Source organism: Tachypleus tridentatus, chromosome 2, assembly GCF_004210375.1.
Source record: "Tachypleus tridentatus isolate NWPU-2018 chromosome 2, ASM421037v1, whole genome shotgun sequence".
NCBI classification, from domain to species: Eukaryota; Metazoa; Arthropoda; class Merostomata; order Xiphosura; family Limulidae; genus Tachypleus; species Tachypleus tridentatus.
The window spans coordinates 117,888,447-117,909,157 of record NC_134826.1 but is presented as its reverse complement, the minus strand read 5'-3'; the positions used below and the strand labels follow the sequence as shown (position 1 = coordinate 117,909,157).

General features: G+C 33.9%; 1 protein-coding gene across 16 annotated transcripts in view; it reads right to left on the bottom strand.

Annotated features, from left to right (window-relative positions):
- LOC143244923 (paired box protein Pax-5-like) overlaps positions 1 to 20,711 on the bottom strand; it is a 132,866-nt gene that overhangs the window by 49,196 nt on the left and 62,959 nt on the right. For 12 of the 16 annotated variants that reach the window (XR_013025383.1, XM_076490469.1, XM_076490468.1 and 9 more), the window contains exon 3: positions 2,810 to 2,975. Coding sequence is in view for 15 of the 16 variants with exons in the window: in XM_076490469.1 (XP_076346584.1) it covers positions 2,810 to 2,975 (166 nt within the window). In the remaining variant the exon portion in view is untranslated. Of the gene's footprint in view, positions 1 to 2,809; positions 2,976 to 11,190; positions 11,726 to 11,940; positions 12,436 to 20,711 lie in introns of those variants that run through there. The other 4 variants (XM_076490474.1, XM_076490475.1, XM_076490477.1 and 1 more) reach the window with 4 other exon arrangements.

Sequence of the window (20,711 nt, the reverse complement as noted above, 5' to 3'; positions counted from 1 at the left end):
TTACTAAATTTTAGCGATTGAACAGTTAATTATGCTGAATAAAACTCAATGAATTATATTATTCCACGCAATATTAGTGAAATTCATCATATTGAACCATTTAATATACAGGTACCAGAGCTAGTTTTAGGTTAGCTAATCTATTACTATGGTAGAACAAGCAATTTCAGAATACTACCGTAGCTTGATATACTAAACAACTCGGCGTAATATTAATACACTGTGATGTAACCAAATATAGTATGAAATTCGAATCCCAAGTATAACGTTCAGTTTTAAAGTTCACTAAATACCAAGAAATACTGAATAAAACAAAAACGTGTATCTTTGCTCTGTGGTCCTGAGAATTGCCTAGTCAGAAAATTTCTAAATAGCCAAGAACATTAGTGTTCGGACAAAAACACATCAAATTTGTTTGTTTTCCAGCTATTTCATGGTTTTTTTTCAATAGGTTTTTCACCAACAGTTGTCTTTTCTGTAGAAATTATTGAAATGTGAACTTTCTGTCAGCCAATTGAGAAAGTCCTAACGTTATTAAGAAAGACAATAGGTTGTTACCGTCACTTCGGGAAGCCGGTTTAGCCGAAACGTTGACTTACCTTTCTTGGTAGAACATTAACATTGATTTTCTTCTTTTCTAGGATTTTAGAATATATTGTTTCAAAGTATTATCCTTTTATTTGTAGAATTTAAGACTGATCATATATCTATTAAACTCTGTGTAAAATACATTTATATTATTACGAAGAAGTCCTGACATATACAAACATGTAACTCACAAGCCTATCTGTTTCTAAAATCATTAGTTTTGTAAGCGCGAAAAGTAACATAAAAGCTTTATCAAATTCGAGCAACAAGAGCTCATAAACATAGCAACGTAACTCATAAAATAGTTTCTAAAACAATCAATCCGGAAACACAACAAAGCAACTCATCAAATAGTCAGTTTCTAAAACAATCAATCCGGAAACACAACAAAGCAACTCATCAAATAGTCAGTTTCTAAAACGATCAATCCGGAAACACAACAAAGCAACTCATCAAATAGTCAGTTTCTAAAACGATCAACCCGGAAACACAACAAAGCAACTCATCAAATAGTCAGTTTCTAAAACAATCAACCCGGAAACACAACAAAGCAACTCATCAAATAGTCAGTTTCTAAAACGATCAACCCGGAAACACAACAAAGCAACTCATCAAATAGTCAGTTTCTAAAACGATAAATTCGAACACACAAAAATGTACTCTTTAAAATAGTCAGTTTCTAAAATGACCAATCTGGAAATAAGAGGAGACGGTGAACTTACAGAGTTGTCATAATATTTATACGTAGATAACTAAAACAAGCGATAATATAAAGAGCCTATATGTATAGAGCTAACATTCTCTAACACTATAAACTAATATTTCATTCAAAAAATATTTTTAAGCTATCAACATATGCATCGTTCAAACACATTTTCCACATTATAAACTCATATACCGTTCAGAGGTATCCTCCATACAATTAGCTGATACACCATTCAAAATATATTATTCAAACTATCAATATACGCGCCGTTCAAAAATATTCTTCACACAACAATTGATTTTGGAGTGATTTGCTTACTACAGAAATAACAAGTCGTATTTAATCTGAGGTAAATAGCTTGTCACAAATGGAAAACGAAACAAGAGATATTAATTGTAGAGTGAATAGCTTGCCACAACAACAGTATGTGCGTCTACTGACGCACTGTTTACACAAAAATTCTTTTTTTTTTTTCATAATATGAATTGAAGTGCCGTTCAGAAACTATTATTCATAATATCAGTTTGTCCATCGTTAGAAACTATTTTTCAGTATTGTTTCCAAACACACTCTTGTGCAAACCGTTCTAATGTTCCAAGGACACCATTTTCTAAAATATATCCAACTGTTCTATTATACACACAAAATAAGTTTCACAAAACAGTTTCTATACTCCCTCTGCAATACAAAGGGGTTCATGTTTCCGTACATTAATTAGTCTTACAGTGAAATATAAACAATATATACGTTAAAATTCTGTTTTCTAGTTTAGTGTGATAAGTACACAAGCATATCTCCTACCTATATCTTTCTTGATAATTCTAACAGAATGATATTGTGACAGTCAACTTTCCTTGAATACCGTGGTGCTAATGTTGAATTATAAAATCCATTTGAAGCGCTTATGCTAAAAGATATGCAATTGTTTTTTAACTAAACAAATTTCACTTTTCAACAACAATAAGTAACAATACAAGCGAAGCGATACTTTACTAACTTCTAAGGTCAACACATGTAGGTTCAATACGTACTTATATTCAATTCACTTTCTGTATAAAATACTCTGTACTGTTCATATGTGCTACAATGTGTTTTGTGCACATTTAAACATTTTATTTACTATATTGTATATATTATGACATATATATTGTATATATGCCGTATGACGGCATATAAATAAACACAATAAAGAAGAGAAATATGATTTTAACAAAGTAGTAATAAGAGATTATTCCTGAAGGAAAACAAGAAATGACATTCGGAACATAGAATGGCAGAAGTATTTAAAAAATAAGTGTTTTAAAAACCATACTTATCAGCATAACCTTCTGTTTATTTCTATAAAATATTGTATTTTCATTAAAGTTCATCACTGAAGTAAATTTTCAAGTAACATGTTAACCATATGAAATCTTACAGTGAATAAATCATTAGATTGGATCTTTTCACGGCTTGATATAAACACTTCCTTGTCAGCAGTAAGTTTTAAAATAGAAGTACAAAATAATCACTTACCTGCCTAGAATTTTGGACACGCATCCATGAGAGACCCTCAACTGTCTACTGATATCACAGGGACGCACCCCTTGGTGAGCCAGTTCAACAATCCTCTGCCGTACAATATCTGGTAAGGGACGACCATTAACGAAAACCCCGCCAAGTTGGTTCACCCCTCCATGGCCTAGAAGGTATATAAAGATACTTCCAAACATTATAATACTTCCGAAAAAAAACTTGGTTTTGGTATACGTAAAATGACAATAACAGAAATGTAGAAATGTTTATGGTCAATTCACAAGCACAAAGACATCTCACTTAAAAACAAATATTCACAAGTTTTGTTTTTTTTTAATTTCGCGCAAAGTTACACGAGGGTTATCTGTGCTAGTCGTCCCTAATTTAGCGATGTAAGACTAGAGGGAAGGCGGCTAGTCATCACCATCCATCCCCAACTCTTGGGGTAACCTTTTATCAATGAATAGTGAGATTGACCATAGATTTATAACGTCCCAACGGCTAGGGCTAAAAAGGTAAGCATGTTTGGTGTGACGGTGATTTGAACTCGCGACCCTCGGATTACGAGTTGAGCACTCTAATCATCTGACCAGGCCGAGTTCTTATTCATAACTAACAAAAAAAAAAGTTAATATTTAAATTATCAAAAGTATCGAATTCCGCCATGAAAGTTATCAGTATTTTTTCTTATTACGGTATTCTCAGGAATTGTGTTTATGTTAATTAGTAACGAAAAATTGAACATAGAGTTTTTCACGCATACAAACGTATATATGCCAAAACATTTTAAAATTACACTGCATTCAACTCAATGTATATCTTATTTTTTGCATGATTTATCAAATTAATTTTTACGTTCCTACTGTGCTAAAGACGCATGCACAAAATTGGTAACTTCAATTTCTCATACACGATAGATGTATATATTTTACGGAACGATTATGTATTAATTTAATAACGCACGTACAGAAAATAAAAAGCGTTTGTCGCATGAGTTCTTCAATTACTCTAGGCCCGGCATGGCCAGGTGGTTAAGGCACTTGACTCATAATGTGAGGGTTGCGGGTTCGAATCTCCGCGCACCGAACATGCTCGGCCTTTCAGCTGTGGGACGTTATAATGTGACGGTCAATCCCACTATTCGTTGATAAAGAGTAGCCCAAGAGTTGGCGGTGGGTGGTGATAACTAGCTGCCTTCCTCTTCTAGTCTTACACTGCTAAATTAAGGACGGCTAGCCCAGATAGCCCTGGTGTAAGTTTGCGAGAAATTAAAAACAAACCAAGCCAAAACCAATTATTCAGACATTCAAAATTAATAAAGAAGCTGAAGAACAAAAGGAAACTGTGTTGGAAACTTCGCACAAGTTACCACTCTCTTTCTTCTTTGTACAATATACTTCGTCGAAAATCTCTCAGTGGCCAAAACGTTATTTGACCTATTCATTTATTCTGCGATCACTTAGAAAAAAATTGAACAAACACAGAAGAAAATTCGAAGTAGAGTTCGATAATTTTAACCCCATAAAGTAAAATAAACGATTCATTTTAAAATTTGTCGTAAACGGTTAGGTCACAAAGTTATTTATCCTGGCTCTGGTGATTCACTGAGAGGGAGAGATCTGTGCAATGAAACTAATGTTATATGAACATTCCAATACATAAACTAATTCGGGGGGAAAAAAAGAAATTGAGAACATGCTTGAGAAATGGCACTTGCAAGTTTATATTGCTACTACTTTTCACAATATGCCTGATAAATACCCAATTTGAGCTGATATACTTGTAAAAAAAGTAATTCGGCTGGAAAGCTTAGATTATGTTATTGTGAAAAAGAACATTTACACTTTATCTGTGTAAGGTGGCACATGCAACGGGAATTAGCTGATCAGACCTGTAACATAGAGGGAATGTTCTGCTTACTCTTCTCGTCGAGAGATGCTTCTTCAGGGGTAATATATAAATTTAAGAAAAGTGTGTACAATGTGCATTCTTGAAAAAAAAATATCATATCAGGTTCACAAGTAGATATTCATCTTTTAACTTTTTGTTAAAAATACAAGCCTAGTGCCATTGAATTTAAGAGAAGTTTTCAGAAGTGTTTATTTTTGGTCATTATGCAAAAAGCTACAAATGGGCTACCCGTGTTGTGCCCATTGCTGGTATCGAAACCTTATTTTTAGTGTTATATTCCTTTAGGTTTACCACTGAGTTACAGGGAAGCGTCATAATGACAGAAGAATTTATTTGAAAGATATTTATTCGATATAGTTGACGAGAAATGCCAATCTTGAAAACCTCGATATTGGTCTTTTTACTTCTGTAACACAAATAGTTTATTTGAGTTTGAAACTAGTTTTTCCTGTATCTGTATAAACATCGTTTCCATTAACTTTTTGGTTTCTGCATACTTCGTTGTTGTTTAGAATGGTACATAAAAATAATGTTAATTCCGGAGAAATATAATAATGTTCGGAGAAAACTATACTTTGATTATGAAAGAAAATAAAAAACAAACAAACTTAACACTATGTGGTCTTTATCAATATAAGTTCAGATCATCATTTATTGATGTATAATTATTTTTCTTTAATTTATCACTATGTTTGTGAGTTAAAATATCTTAATATTTAAGTTTATTGTAACCTGAAAATAAAGTTTAATTACAATTACTGAAACGGAACGCAGTAAGAAAACAAGAAATATAGCATATTAATCTATGATATAAAAATATTCTTCACTGTGTAGTTTTGGCAACTGAATAAACATATTCTTAGTAAATACGTAACACATTTATTTATTCTAATGTGAAATTACAATTTGTTCACTGCCCTTCAGGGAATTGATCACACACGCTTTCAATCAATGAGATACACGCCATTTATTGGAAACAAGAAAGAGGTTTTCTTAATAATATAGATATGACTTTTCATCTATACTTTACAAATGCAATCAAATTTGGATACTGAGTCCTTACACAGTTATACAAATCCTATTAAAATGTGGTTACCTAACAAAACCTGGGCAGGCATGGCCAGGTGGTTAGAGTGCTCAACTTGTAATCTCCGTGACACCAAACGTGCTCGCCTTTTCAGCGTTGGTAAAGAGTAGCCCAAGAGTTACCTTCCCTCTAGTCATACATTGCCAAATTAGAGACGGCAAATAGCTCTCGTGTAGCTTTACGTGAAATTCAAAACCGACAAACAATAAAACCACAAAGTTAAGTTCAACCTAAAACGACTGATAATTTCTTTAAAAACTTCCATAGAGATAAGCGTGGGTACAATATGTGTCTCGAGTACATAGTAATTCGTTAACAAGATTTTATATTAATGGTCAGTAATTTATTTACTTTTTGCTGTAATAGTTCAGCGAATTTGTATTTACAACATTTTTCGTATGAGACTACTTGAAATAGAAGATTTTGTACACACGTGTCTCAGCAGGTGAATGGGATAAAACGTAAATACTGCGAAACTTCATCTATTACATATATAAATAATATATACGTATAAGACAGCCTTATTTTTCATTATATGCTCTTTGTTAAAAAAGTAGGTTACAATCGTTGACGGTTTATAAATCTATATTTAGTGCATTTATACACTCATATTCAAATAATACTATTGACACTGTATATACATTGTAGAAATATACATTTAATTACACAAAACGCAGCGCGACTTCCAGAACATCTGCTAACCCGTATATTTACTTTTCTGGTTCTTACAAATGCACATATAATTTCGTTTCTCGTGTAATATTAATACATTAGACAAAATTAAATCGATAACAGCGTGTAATTGATACATCAGATGGCTATTAAATTAATCAAGACACATGAGATCAGATAGCCCCACACTGTAAGTAAACAGGAATTGACAGATAAACAAAAAAATATATTATGCGGCTTTACACAGCTCTTCCTAGTTTGTTCAAAGTCTTTTATAAAGTCATGTCCCATTTTGATTACGAAAAGCCTCACATCAGGTCCAGAATCGCTATTCATTGCATACGCACAGCCACGTCCAATACAACAGACCTTCATTAGCTAATGACAACACCTGACACGCAACGCTCTTTGCGGTTATATCTATGCGTATATGAATTTATATATACCTTGACACGCAACGCTCTGACAACGTATTAAATTATGCATGTTCTTTAAGTTCGAAAACTTGTTTAGTCGACAATGTCGCTTTGAACTAAATGTACTTTGTGCTACTTGGTCCAATATCAGTTAGTAGGATAACCTTTCACAGCTGTGATTAACTCGACTTGTTAAATTAAATACATAGTTAACTAGAACACTTAGATTGTTTGATAATTTAAACCATGAATGAAGTGAGGATTTCTGCTGTGATTGGATGAAAGGCCCATTTTAAGACAACAATACCTACTGAACACCTTAACTCATAGTTGAATACCCACGTAGGTATTTTAATTTCACACAGTAAAAATAATAACATTAAGTTCTGATTGTCACCATACATCCAGTTTTCCAGTGCATTTAATTTCACATGCGACTCCATTGCCTACTAAGTAATAATCTAAATTTACTCATACTTATTAACACTGTTTGCATTTTAACAGACTTAGCTTCAAAATTAAATACGAAAATCTAGTAATCTGGAAGATGTTTAACATTTTTTATGTTGCAAATAAATTTCAGCAGCAAGTCCAGTAATTCATAAAAGAAGTGTTTTTAAGATGAACAGGTTTCGTAGTACACCGATGAAGTGTTTCAGGTATAAACTGAAATTGCAAAGTGTTCATGGTATTAATTTCTTTAAACACAAATCAATCCAACAATTTAAGGCTTAGGCCATGAGAAATTTGTGGCCAAAGCTATTACAAAAACCGTTAGTGATTTTGAAGGCGATTGTCTAAGGAGCTGGCCATTCCAAATATTTATACTCGTACACCCAGTATTCGACAGCAAGACTACCAAATCTTAACTGGCCATAGCTCGTGCCATGTACTCACTGATGTAGGAACTGCGAAACTATAAAAAAAGATGGGTAAAAATGACTTTGGTTTTATTACTTCGTAATGAATCAAACTGGATAGAATGTTGGGAGAAGAGCAATGAGTCCAGTTAAGATATGTTCGAACAGATATAGTTCAGCAATATTTATGAAGATGTGCGATTTTGAAACAAGGTACAAGCAGTAATAAATGTTTTCTAGTGTTAGTAATCTAGTGATAAAATGTTTTTATATGATTCTCACCCTGATGGGAAGTTTTTGTTGCAATCACCTTTTTTTATCTCCCTTGTAAAACACAAAACGATAACGATTGTCACTGGATTTGACTGGCACATTGCAATTAACTGTTGTGATGACGTGACACTTGCATCTTTTTTCCACAAAATTCATAATGGACATATTAAAAAATAATAATACTTTTTTTTTCCGACGAAACTAGTTCGGCTCATTAACTCGAATGTGCAGCACTTGACTATGTTGTTTTTTTTCTCCCTAATATATAGCGTATTAACATAAGTCATTCCTCCCTCAATATGGACCTTCAGAGGTTTCTGTTTATACATCTATTTTCTGTGTTAAATTTTATTTATTTATTTACTGTGCACGTACTGTTTATTAAGGTAAACAATGACGTGACGTCTATGAAAACTGTTCATCAGGGCGGTAAAGATAAAAAACATAACTCAGTCTTCTAATCCTCTCAGGCTAATTTGCCAAACAGTCAACAGTCCCACGTAATTCAAATGAAGAAAGAACATGGATGAAGCATGTGCCTGGAACTTGTTTTTTAAACGTTACAAGAGAAGAGTTACAAGATTATGTAACTATAATCTAATATATACAAGACTTTTCACTAACAAATAAACCCCTATATTGATTTCTAATTCATGGATAACCATTTAAAGTGGTTTGCTGTATAGGTTACTTTGTAATTTAACCCTTAGTTTAGAGAGTTGCTTAGGTTTTGCCTGATAAGCAATAGTAAATCATTTATGAGCAATTTGATGTTGTGATACTTCACAGAAGTGATTATAGTTTGATTCTATTACCTCATCTTCAGTAGGTCGTCTTGAGCTTTAAAACAGATTTGGTTACATTATGGAATCTTTAAGTGAAAGATAATAACAGCATTTTAATTTTTGCTGCATATTTTCAAGGTAATTATAAATAAAACCAAAATGATTAATTCATCTTTATTTGGAGATAAGATAGAAGTAAACTAATAATAAAAACTGCCACAAACCTGAAAAAGAAAATTAAGTACATAAACAGAAATATTTTAAGAAACAAATAGAAATAAATAGAAAAAAAATTGAGATAACGAAACATACGTAAAACCAGGCGTAGAACTATAGAAGAAAATATCTCTAAGAATGTGAACTAAGATATTTAACCTTCCTACTACCAAGTTGTCAAACAGAGGCATATTGGAAAATGTGATTTATGTCTATCTTGATTGTTAGATAGCACGCCGGCGCAAAACGCGCCTGTGTTAATAAAAAATGTGCTTTAATGCAAAATCTATGGATAAAAGAAACGTAAAAAAATGCAATAAAGTAATGATTCATGAACCTTTTATGAAGGTTACAAAAATTATTGAAAAACCAATTTGGAAATGTTATAGAAATGCCACGGCTCTAATGCATTCAGAAAATAGCTTGGAGGTACTACAAAGTACGAATTTAAAAAAATGACTTGGAAACATTATAAAATGTCAGGAATTGGAAGTAAAGAATATAATTTTCAAGTGTTCTTTTAATTGCCAGAAGATACAATTCAGAAGATGATTTGGAAGTGTTATAGAAATATGAAAAGGTGCAATTAAGGTAATTTTTTTGGTATTACAGAAAAGTTAGAAAGTATAATTAAGAAGATGATTTATGTTCTAAAAATTTTACAAAGTTAAATCACAAGATGATTAGAAATAAATGTCAGACAATCGGTTTGATTAAATTATTTAGGAATGTCATAGAAACGCCAGCGAGTTCAATGAACAAGATAATTTTGATAGGTTGTAAAATGCCACGACAAATAAGTAGAAGAAAGAAGGTGAGAAAGTGATTTGAAATGTTATAAATTTGTGAGCATATGCAATGAAAAGAGCTATTTAAAAGTGTTTTAAATAGATCCGAGATTACAATTTAGGGCATGAATAAGAAACTATAGAATAATTAACATATGAAAGCAAGGTAAATGGGGTATTTATAATGAAAATGGATAAAAATAACCCGAAATAAGATTTTTTTAAAGTAAAAAAAATGGTCGAAATCACTAAGAACTATGACATTACGGAATGTGATATTATCCCGATCAATTATGTTTTAGTTAGAAGCTAAAGATGGAGGTTAAAAAATGTAGACGTAAAAAGATCATAAAACAAAGATTTTAAAAATCTCTTCACATACAATAGCTTGATTCATTCCAAAACCAATTTCCCGAGGTACACTTCACTCATTATACATATACTATGTATACACTTTTGGTAAGTAACTGACCTGATAAATAAAAGTTTTTAACGCAGAAGACACAGAAATATCCAAGAATGACGTATTGGTAAAAGATAAAACTCAACGTTAAAGTTTTGGTAAAGCATAGTTTAATAAAGCTTACACACACACACGTTTTGCAGCTTACAGCTAGATATATATTTAATAAAATTGAATATAAATTGTATCATTACTTATTTTCACTTATTATCCGAGGTTTGTGAAAATTCTGTTTAAATAAATGATAAACATTAGAAAAGAACTAAACTGATTTTGGCAGAATTTTGAACAACGACCATAATTTAAGTTTTTGTTTACTTACAGCATAATATGTATCATTACATTCATAGGTTTACCTGTTGTTACATACCTTACTAGATTCTTATACCGCTTTCTTAATGCAACTAAAGTATTACAGTAACATTCGGATAAACGAGTAGACAGGAGTGAAAACATGTGCTTTACCTCAGCATCGTTCTCGACTACAAAGCGCACTATTATTGGTCTCAGGCACACGCACCAACACGCACAAAGCTTTTGTGCGTGCTAACCTGCTGTTAACTTATCGAAAGCGGAAAATCAAATGTTTACAAAAATCTGTTATATACTAATGAAGCTGTGGCACATGTCAAGGTAACACTGACTCAGCATGATCCACTGTCGGAATAACTATATAATTTGGTATAGATTATTAACATTGAGAGCGGATCCTATTTACTTCTACTTCCAAATAATAAACTGTTCTTAGTCGAATTAACTCAAATAGTATACGCCGGCACTTAAGAACGAATTTCTTTCCGAAATAAAACAATTAAACTGGAAATATAAACTTAAGTAAGACTAACAATGAAATGCTTCACATTATCAAGAACATCAAATTTAGAAGGGAAAAAGAAAGGATAATACAAACCTAATTTGGCTAAATGATACTTGATGTCCAAAATATAGTTATAACAGGCTAGGGGAAAAAGTTCCATCCGTAAAACGTTACAATAAGGGAGGAACGTTTGGGGTCAAAAACTTAAGGAAGAAAATAGGTATCAAAGGTTGCTAAGAAATGGTCAAACTGGACATATTTTGCGGTATTTATATAGATGATAAGCTAAACGAAATGAAGCGTAATGGACGAAGACGATATGACGCTTTATTCGAGTTGCGCAGGTCTGTAAGGGTCGAAAGCTGTAACCAGGTTAGCAAGCAGCAATTCGTCACCGGTCAACGAAATGTTGAAGTTTCTACTCACGCAACGCGCCTCTCTATCGCTTTAATACGTGACTGTAGACTAGTAGGTACAGCCTCTGAGAGTCGCCCATTACTTGCGAATGAAAGCTCGCTCGTCATAATCAAGTTAGGTGTTGAAAAGTGCTCTCCTAACAGCCCAGAACGGGCGCAAACAGACCGAGGCCGCAAGAAAAACTGTGCGTTCGCTAACACCGGTACATCATATAGACCGCTACTAAAAAGAAAATATAACATATGATTCACAGGAAACATTATTTTCACTACCTATACATTGGAGGTCGCCAAACAACCTTGGTTTTTTTTTTTCTACTTAAAGAATCAGGATGCGAGGTCTAGACGATACCATATAGCCCCAACGGATTTGTTGGCACGTGAGCCTTTGTACCCCACGGGGCTATCTAACAAGACAAGTACTTACTCTTACATGAATAATATTCCATCATGCTTGCGTTGTAGCGGTAGGCGGTCGTGAGGTCCATGGCCGGGGGTTCGTGGCGGTGCAGGCTGAGCCTTGCCACCCCAGGCACGGAAACTGTCGGGGGAAGGATGATGAGGCCGTCCGGATAACTGGCGTGAGCCGTACCGTCACACTCTTATTAACACAGCCGACAGTGAACACTTGCTTAAGAAGATACAGTCAAAGCATGTTGATATCAGTACTGAGTTGGTAAGGTGGGTTCGGGAGTCGCTCAGATATCTACCATGCTACAAGCCCCGCCGATATTTCTGTCACACATGCGGCAGTCATAATTGAACTTAACAAATAGAATTGGTCCAATCCGAGCACGCGCCAAGACATAGGGTTTGAAAAAGTCAATCGTGTAGTTATTCGGTCGCGAGGGGAGCATTACTCGCTGCTGATTGTAAGCTTGAAATCATGTGACTTTTGACGCCAGTGATGAGAGCATGGAAGTTATGTTTACCGAAGGGACGTGTACAACTATTCGTCTCTCGATTCATTGGTCCAATATATATACCAAAAAAAAAAAAAAGACACTTCCCGCCTTCTGCAACTCAGTAACCGAACAAGTTATCTTCACAAAAATAACTAAATGGCAAAGCAACAACAACAACAACAACAAACAAACAACAATATTCCATCATGTGCTACTTACTTGTTTTAGTCACAAATGATCAGTGGAGTGTCACTTAAATTCCATGATTATCTGAAGCACACAAAAAGCCAATTCTTCATTTTCTTGGGTTAGACCCGAAGTTATAGTTTTCTCAGAATGAAAGTAGACTCCTAATACGCATCATTGATCTTACATTAGAATGAGACGAGATGGCAAAACTGACCAGTTACACTACAGTTAACTTTATAGGAAAAAGTCATTGATCATAAGTAATTTAGATCTATTTTTATAAGATAAAATAGTTATAGTTTTCTTAGTTTTAAATATAATTAAGTAAAATTGCAGTTATTTGATCTGTATCTGTAAATCTAGTCCATTAATTTGTGACATTAACGTTTCTGTGACCATTAAAATGTAAATGTTCAAATAACGAAACTATAGTTTTTAATCGCACAAGACCACCATATTGTTACAGTAAATATAAATATATAAACTGTATCTATCGCTTCTGTTTACGAACTCACTACTGGTAATCTCGTTTAACAGCCTTTGAAAACAAAATTCCATTAATTGTTATCATTATTTGTACACAGTTATTGAAATACGTTAATAAAACCTACGTTAATGATGTTAACAATGCATTAAGTTAGGTTGATTTTATATTATTTTCTTTAAATTTATTTCAATTATCGTCCTTTCCAGCATTTTATGAATAAACAATGTTACAATATAAAGTTGGTGGTGCCAATAAGGACAGTAATTCGTAACTCACGAGTCCAGAAAATGTCAGAAATTATTAAACTCTCGCGATTCGGTTAAAGCAGTATCTTGTCAGCAGTTTTACTATTCTAATTCCTTTTTATAATTGGACTATAACTCTCCGCACAGTCTGTTTCGTTTACCCTTGAACACGCCGTGCGAAATATTCTCCCAGTTGTTCTATAATTGGAAATATAAAATATAGTTACACTCGCACCCGTTAATACAGTAGAACTATCTAAAGAGAGCGGACCTTCTGGATCTGGTACAGTGATTTGCTTTTCTTATGGTCAAAGCTTCAAACTTTCGGGCAACATGGATTACCTTAAGGGTTTGAATCGCAGCTCAAGACTTCGATTGTAAGAAAAGTATTAAAACCCAAGATCGCTTTATCAACTTGATTGTTTTATAGGACCCCGAATGTAATCTAATTCTAAGGTTGTCACAAAGTACTGCGTCAAAATCAGTCTCTTTAGAAATAACTAGTACTGACTGTCTTAAGAATCTTTTGGGTAAAGAGATGAGGGATATAAGTGGTATTATCTTAACGACTCTTAAAGGGGCCAATATGAAGGTCTCATTATGACGGAAATTTGGGTTTGGAAAATTTGCCTCTCATCAAATATTATTTAAACATTTCATTGGAAGAAACTGAAAAGGAAATAAGAAGGTAGTCGAAATGAAACTCAATACAAAGTAAATACGAAGTTGTGGTTCAGTGGAGTTTGTGTCTACAATTGAGCTACATAATTCAATACTAATTATTCATGACTGTCTAGATGTTTTTGACCAAGTAGTCGAAACATTAGTTATACATATTTTAAAGCAGTACTTTGTGACAACCTTAGAACTAGATTACATTCGGGGTCCTATAAAGCGATCAAGTTGATAAAGCGAAGCGGCAGCGATCTTGGGTTTTAGTTTACTCGTTAGCTTTATATTAGAACTTAAATGTCATTACACTGGATTGTAATGCAAAATGTATCTGCATTAGGATGCACAAACATACGAAAAATCGTCAGTATATTCTGTACGGGCTCAGAGAAATTCATGTACAAAAGTTACAGACACGTTCTCTTAACCAGGTCTTTACTTATATTTTCGAAGCCTTTGTTTATTGTTTTTAACTATCTTTTGTCGTGTATTTTCACGACTGCTGACAATAACCGTATTCGAACCAAATTGCTCGCTCAATGACAGAAAACTAAATCTTACGTTTTTTACGACCTTCGAAAAATCACAGGTGCTAAAACAGATTTTAATAGAAACAATGACAGAAGCAAGCTAAATTCTTTATGTTTTCTTTTATACATAGAAATTTTGATACTTTCTTTTCCGTAACAGCATCTTCACTCGGAGGTGTTGGTTTGGAGCTCGCGCAAACAAGCAACACTTGGGGCTTGGCCACGCATGCCTTGCGGTTCACAGCTGGAAGCATTACACGGCTCAACGGCCCGTGACTAGCCAGCACCCTTGAACTGCACAACAGGATTAATACTAGCCTTTTTGCTTTACATCATTTTTTAATTTATCTTTTCAAATAATTTTTTCTCGTGCTACTAATCCTTGTTTGTACGATATTTTTTGCTCTTATTTAAAAAAAAGTAATAATTTTCTTGAATGAACTTGTGTTTTAAACAATATAAGTTGTCCACCAGACAAGTAAGTATACTGCAATTAACACTACATCTCTTTCAAACCGTTAAGGGCACATTTTATGTAAATAAAACTTAAATTTGAAGTTATACTTCTTTATAGAGAAAAAAAACACCTAAGTAACAGCTGCTAACTTATCAACACAAGTCTTAGAACTTGATTTCGTGGAGATGTTTCTACAATTGCTATTTTAGCGAGCATGAACCATGCAACTACGATGTTCTATTGGTAAAATCAAAAACTGTTACAAAACATCATACAAATGTAAAAGCTTCCGCCTTTCGCAAAAGTTAATTGTTTAAAATTCTATGCCTAAAATTCAAATAGTACTTTATAGAGAAGATTGTTTGAATTTCGTGCAAAGCTACACGAGGGTTGTCTGGGCTAGCCGTCCCTAATTTTACAGTGTAAGACTAGAGGGAAGGCAGCTAGTCATCACCACCCACTGCCAACGCTTGGGCTACTCTTTTACCAATGAATAGTAGAACAGACCGCCACTTTATAACGCCCCCACGGCTGAAAGGGCGAGCATGTTTGGTACGATGGGGATTCGAACCCACGACCCTCGGATTACGAGCCAACTGCCTTAACCACCAGGCCATGCCGGGCTCCCACGTAAACTGAAATTGTTCATGAAATGTGGGAACTTTCTACATAGAGGTTGGTTTGTATAATGCCTGTTTGTAGATACAGATGTACTTAAGTTATTACAGTTAACACGTTAAACAATTACATTAAAGCCGTAACTCCTTTATTTGCTTTTATTTTTGATTTAAATATTTAATACTTTTAAGAGTTCTACATTTATACACTTGTACCTGTTTGGTTTTCATTCATCTCACTGGTTCTGGTACGTGTATATTTTACAATTAATTTGTTCTTGTCTTTTTAAAACAATAAACAAAAAGTTTTGACTAAATGTGCTAATACTATGATGAATATATTAAAATACATTTTATGTAACTTTTATATAGTTTTGAGGTATAAACATTTTCAATTAAACTTCATGTTTAATCGGTTTTTCAGTATATTTTATTCGTGTAGTCTCTAATTTAATGGCTTGGCCAGGTTGGTCAAGGCGTTCGACTCGTAATCTGAGGGTCGCGGGTTCGGATCCCCGTAACACATAATAAGCTCGCTCTTTCAGCCGTGAGGGCGTTAAATGATATGGTCAATCCCACTAATCGTTGGTAAGAGTGTAGCCCAAGAGTTGGCGGTGATGACTAGCAGCCTTCACACTAGTGTTACACTGCTAAATTAGGGACGAATAGCCCTTGTGTAGCTTTGCGCGAAATTCAAATATGCATCTCATTTATTTCTTCCCCTGTAACGTCTCTTTCCCTTAATACATTATGGTGTTGCGTTTCATAACATATTTTGTTTTTACTTTGTGTTTTTCTGTAACGTATCATTTGAATCATAGATACGAAAAAAAATTAAATGTTTGGTCCTTAATATAGGCAGAAGCCGAAACGTTGAGTATTAATAAATTTTTATTCTAGATTTTATAGTCTTGATTTGCATAATATAGAAACTTCCTATTACAGTACATTTCACATAAAAAGAATAATATTTCGAAAACTCTTGCCTTTAAATCAGTCCCATGTACTACTTGTTCGTGATTTTTTTTTGTCATTGGGTAAAAAGTCAAATTGCAAGATGACATAGAATTATGGAGTAAACCTAGGAGTGATGGAAAAGGTATGTGTGCAACGTAGTGTGCTAAATGTACTTATATATTTCAAGTTTGTGTTTTTGTTACCTCCTTAAATTCGTCGAATATCCCATTCTTTCATACACATATTTTAACTCAACAATTGAATGTACTCTTGTTTCCATGCATCATACACATCATTAATGAGTTGAGAAGTTGGATATATTTCGACAAACCTATCCTGCGTACAGTAAGCCTAATTATAGAAAGTTAAATACAACACCGAAGCTTCTAACAGAGAACCCAAATTGCCATGATAATGTACTCGTCTATATTTGCTCGTGTATAATAATTATGACTTTTTTTTTTTTTTGTTTTTTATAAGGAAGTCAACAAATGTCTCGCTGCGCCATTTAGATAAAATACCTCAAACACAGGTTTTCTATTATCTTTCTTTTAAAGAACCAAAGTTCAAGGAAGGACCTTCAAAAGTTGACACAATTTGTTTTTGTCCGACAGAAGCAGTTCGTGGCTAATTGTCACCCAGAAAATACGTCCTAACTGTTAATCATATTTGTCTGAAGATTAGTTGTTTCACAGAATAGTAGTTTGTAACTAAATATACCAATACATACGTTTATAATTTGTTGTTTTAACTCAGAAAACAAGCCGAAACAAAAACAAATTAAACAGAAAACGCTGCATCAACTGAAAAAATCTCAGGGTACATGTTACTATGTGAAATTATAAAACGTACCCTAGGTTTTGGAGGTGACTGCGAAAGTAGGACCCACACAGCGGACATACAACGCTAAAAATCGGGTTTCGATACCCGTGGTGGGTAGAGCACAGATAGCCCATTGTGTAGCTTTGTGCTTAATTCAAAAACAAACAAACAAACCCACATAGTGGTAGGGATACACCGTCTATCAGTCTTAACCTCCATTCGCAAGTCTCACATCAGAAATAAAGAATAGCAATAGACATATAATTAGAAATAGAAATTAGGAAAGCAAGATGTGAGTGCTCAAGCCCACAACGTCCCATATCTATATCACCCTTTTGTTGAAAGTTGACTGCTTCCACAAGTAAATAATTAATTCAAATTAAAAAAAAGAAATAAGGTACTACAATTTGGGGGTAAGTAAAATGAAACTTACCTCTTGTTTGTATATTCTTATGGTTATTAATCTTTAGCCATTCGTTATGAAGGCCCGAATATTATTGAAGAAATTAAGAATACTCAAGCGTACACTGATTAATTTTAAATGAACTGATAAATACGGTGTATCACTAGAATACTAGATGTACTTCCTCAGGATTACTGAAAGTGTTTTGTTTCAAGAATAAATAAAACTAAAATTAAGAGTAACAAGCAGTTTCATTTATTGCTTTTGAAGTTCATATGCCATGGTGTGTTGTACTCTACAGAGTGCATAATCCTTCTCGTGATACATGCGCTCGTTTCACTGATGTCACAACAATACATGTCGCAGCGTTAAGTGTCCTTTATGTGATACCATTTAAGTGCCCACTGATTGACGTGCTACTGCATAATGGTGCAACTGGTTAAAACAGGTGACCCTCCACGCGGACTTCGGCCTCCTTTCGAGGAAATAATCTTACTTCTAAAGTACGTATAGCGTATAGAAGATCTATAAGTTTGACACAAAAAAGTTAATATGGACCTATTGCGTTTTATTGAATACACGTGACATGACTGAATTATTATGTGTAATGTTTCTAAACATTCTTATACGTGAATGTGCAGGTAAATGGGCAGAACGAAACAAAATAAACATGCAGAAGATTTACTGCAAAGTTCCTAATAACTCCATGGGAAGAGACAAATTCCAATGGCTACTGTTATGCGTTATGCTGCAATTACGCGTAGTTTAAATATATTGTTCAAAATAAGTTTCGGGATTGATGTTAAACATTTATGAATGCACTTTTAAGTTATATATTTTGATAACACTTAAAGTGTAAAAAGTAAAATATTCTCGTAAGAGTTAAATGTGTTTCTCATTAAAATATAAAGGAGGGAATCCTAGGTAGTCTGAACACATATCACATTCCACCCCATCCCCTTTGTTTGGTCCTGCGCAGGACCCGTTTACAGGGCCAGATATCATGAAGTTTCGTTCAAGTGGCTATCATAAGTTTCTCATGTCTTCAAGGGCTCTGTAACAAAAGATTCAAAAGGCTTTGGTGGCCGCAGGATTCTAACATTGTAAAGAGTGAAAGAATGAGAATGAATGGCTCAGTTGAAGCCTTTTAAAGAGATGTGAAAACAACTAAAGGGACGGTCGAGTAATTTATAAGATATTACATTATTTAATAAATTTACTGTTTTATCTACAACCAACAAATCCTTTGGGGGGATTTTAAACTGTTATCAGGATATTTTGTGCTTCATTAAAGTGAAATATCTTAGAATGTTAAAACATATTTTATAGTAGGGCTAGTAAACGTCACTTTTGTCTTCCTTAAACTTTCGTACTTGTCCCTTGAAGTCTTATGCTCAGTTTCATTTTACTCACTGTACAAAACAGAGAAGGTTAGAAGTCTAAACAACTGAATAAGTGGTTATAAATCAAATATAACTGCCTGCTTGTGACTGGGGTTGCCCTTTCCAAGATTGGACAAGGAACTGGCAGCCCCTTTCCATTTAGGAAACTAGGGCAAATGCATTGAAGGCTCGTTGTTTCATTGTTCTATTGTCACCTTTACTTGTGTCACATTTTGGTAGCTTTATGCAAGCGACATGCATCCCGACAACCTGTAGAGTGGCACTTCATATGTCCCATACATCGTGATGTGTCAGATGTCTTATCAATAGTCACAAAATGGACCGTGTACTGTTACGAGAAAAGCAAGACTGGTGTTTTTGTTTGGCGCCTTTTTCGTAAAGCGCGACATATATAGTTTGTATTTTAGCGTTTGATTGGGTTTAAAGTACTCAAAAATAGAGTTAAAACTTGTACAGACATTAAATGGATGAACAAAGGCCTAACTTTAGTGTGTTACCCCTCATTCAATGTGAATACGGTGAACTACATCCGCTGTAGTCACTACTATACAATACCTTACTAGAGTAAGGTTTTCGGGCTCAATCCATTGTTAAATTCTTCACCTATATAACAAGTTAATATTGTATGAAGTGAGAATGCGATAATGAACATGAAATAAAATAGAATCAGATAGATATTTAAAGTCACATTAGTGTAAATTAAACGAAATATGTATTGTAAAATAGGATAAATCAATGTACGTGAGAACTCGCCCAAAATTATTATTAGAAAGCCTCAAATAAACATAATGTAGTTCACACAGATAATAATACCGAAGTAGAACAGTATTTAACGAGCAAATTTACCTTTACCAAAATTTATTGATATATCTTTTCCTTTACACCAATAGTATACCAGTGTGTTCTATATTTTCAAGAAGATATAATTCATTCCAGTTATCGTTGAGATTGCTAAAATGAGTAAGTTTTACTTGCGCTTGTTTGTCATTGTGGGAAGAACTGTGCATCGAGATGCAAGTGCTCAAGAATTTCTTATATATATTTCACGTACAGATAATTGATTGTTTTATGTGGAAGATACATTAATAAAATTGTTTAATTTGATTTTAGTAGTGTTGAGTTTGTATGTTTCTTTTTGAATTCCCTCAGAGCTACACGAGGGCTATCTGCGCTAGCTCTCCTTAATTTAGCAGTGTAATACTAGAGAGAAAGCAGCTAGTCATCACTACCCACCGCCAACTCTTGGGCTACTCTTTTACCAACGAACAGTGGGAATCACTGTCACATTATAACACCCCCACGGCCGATAGAGCGAGCTTGCTTAGTGTGACGGGGATTGGAGCCCGCGACTCTCAACTTACGAGCCGAGCATCCCCAACCACCCGGTCGTGGTTAAGTAGAAGCTTATAATGTTTAGAACATAAAATTGCTTCTAAAATATTCTTTTTATTTAGTGCTTGGACTTATGTTTCAATTATTTTTATCTTAATAATCGAGGTCTGGTGTAGTGC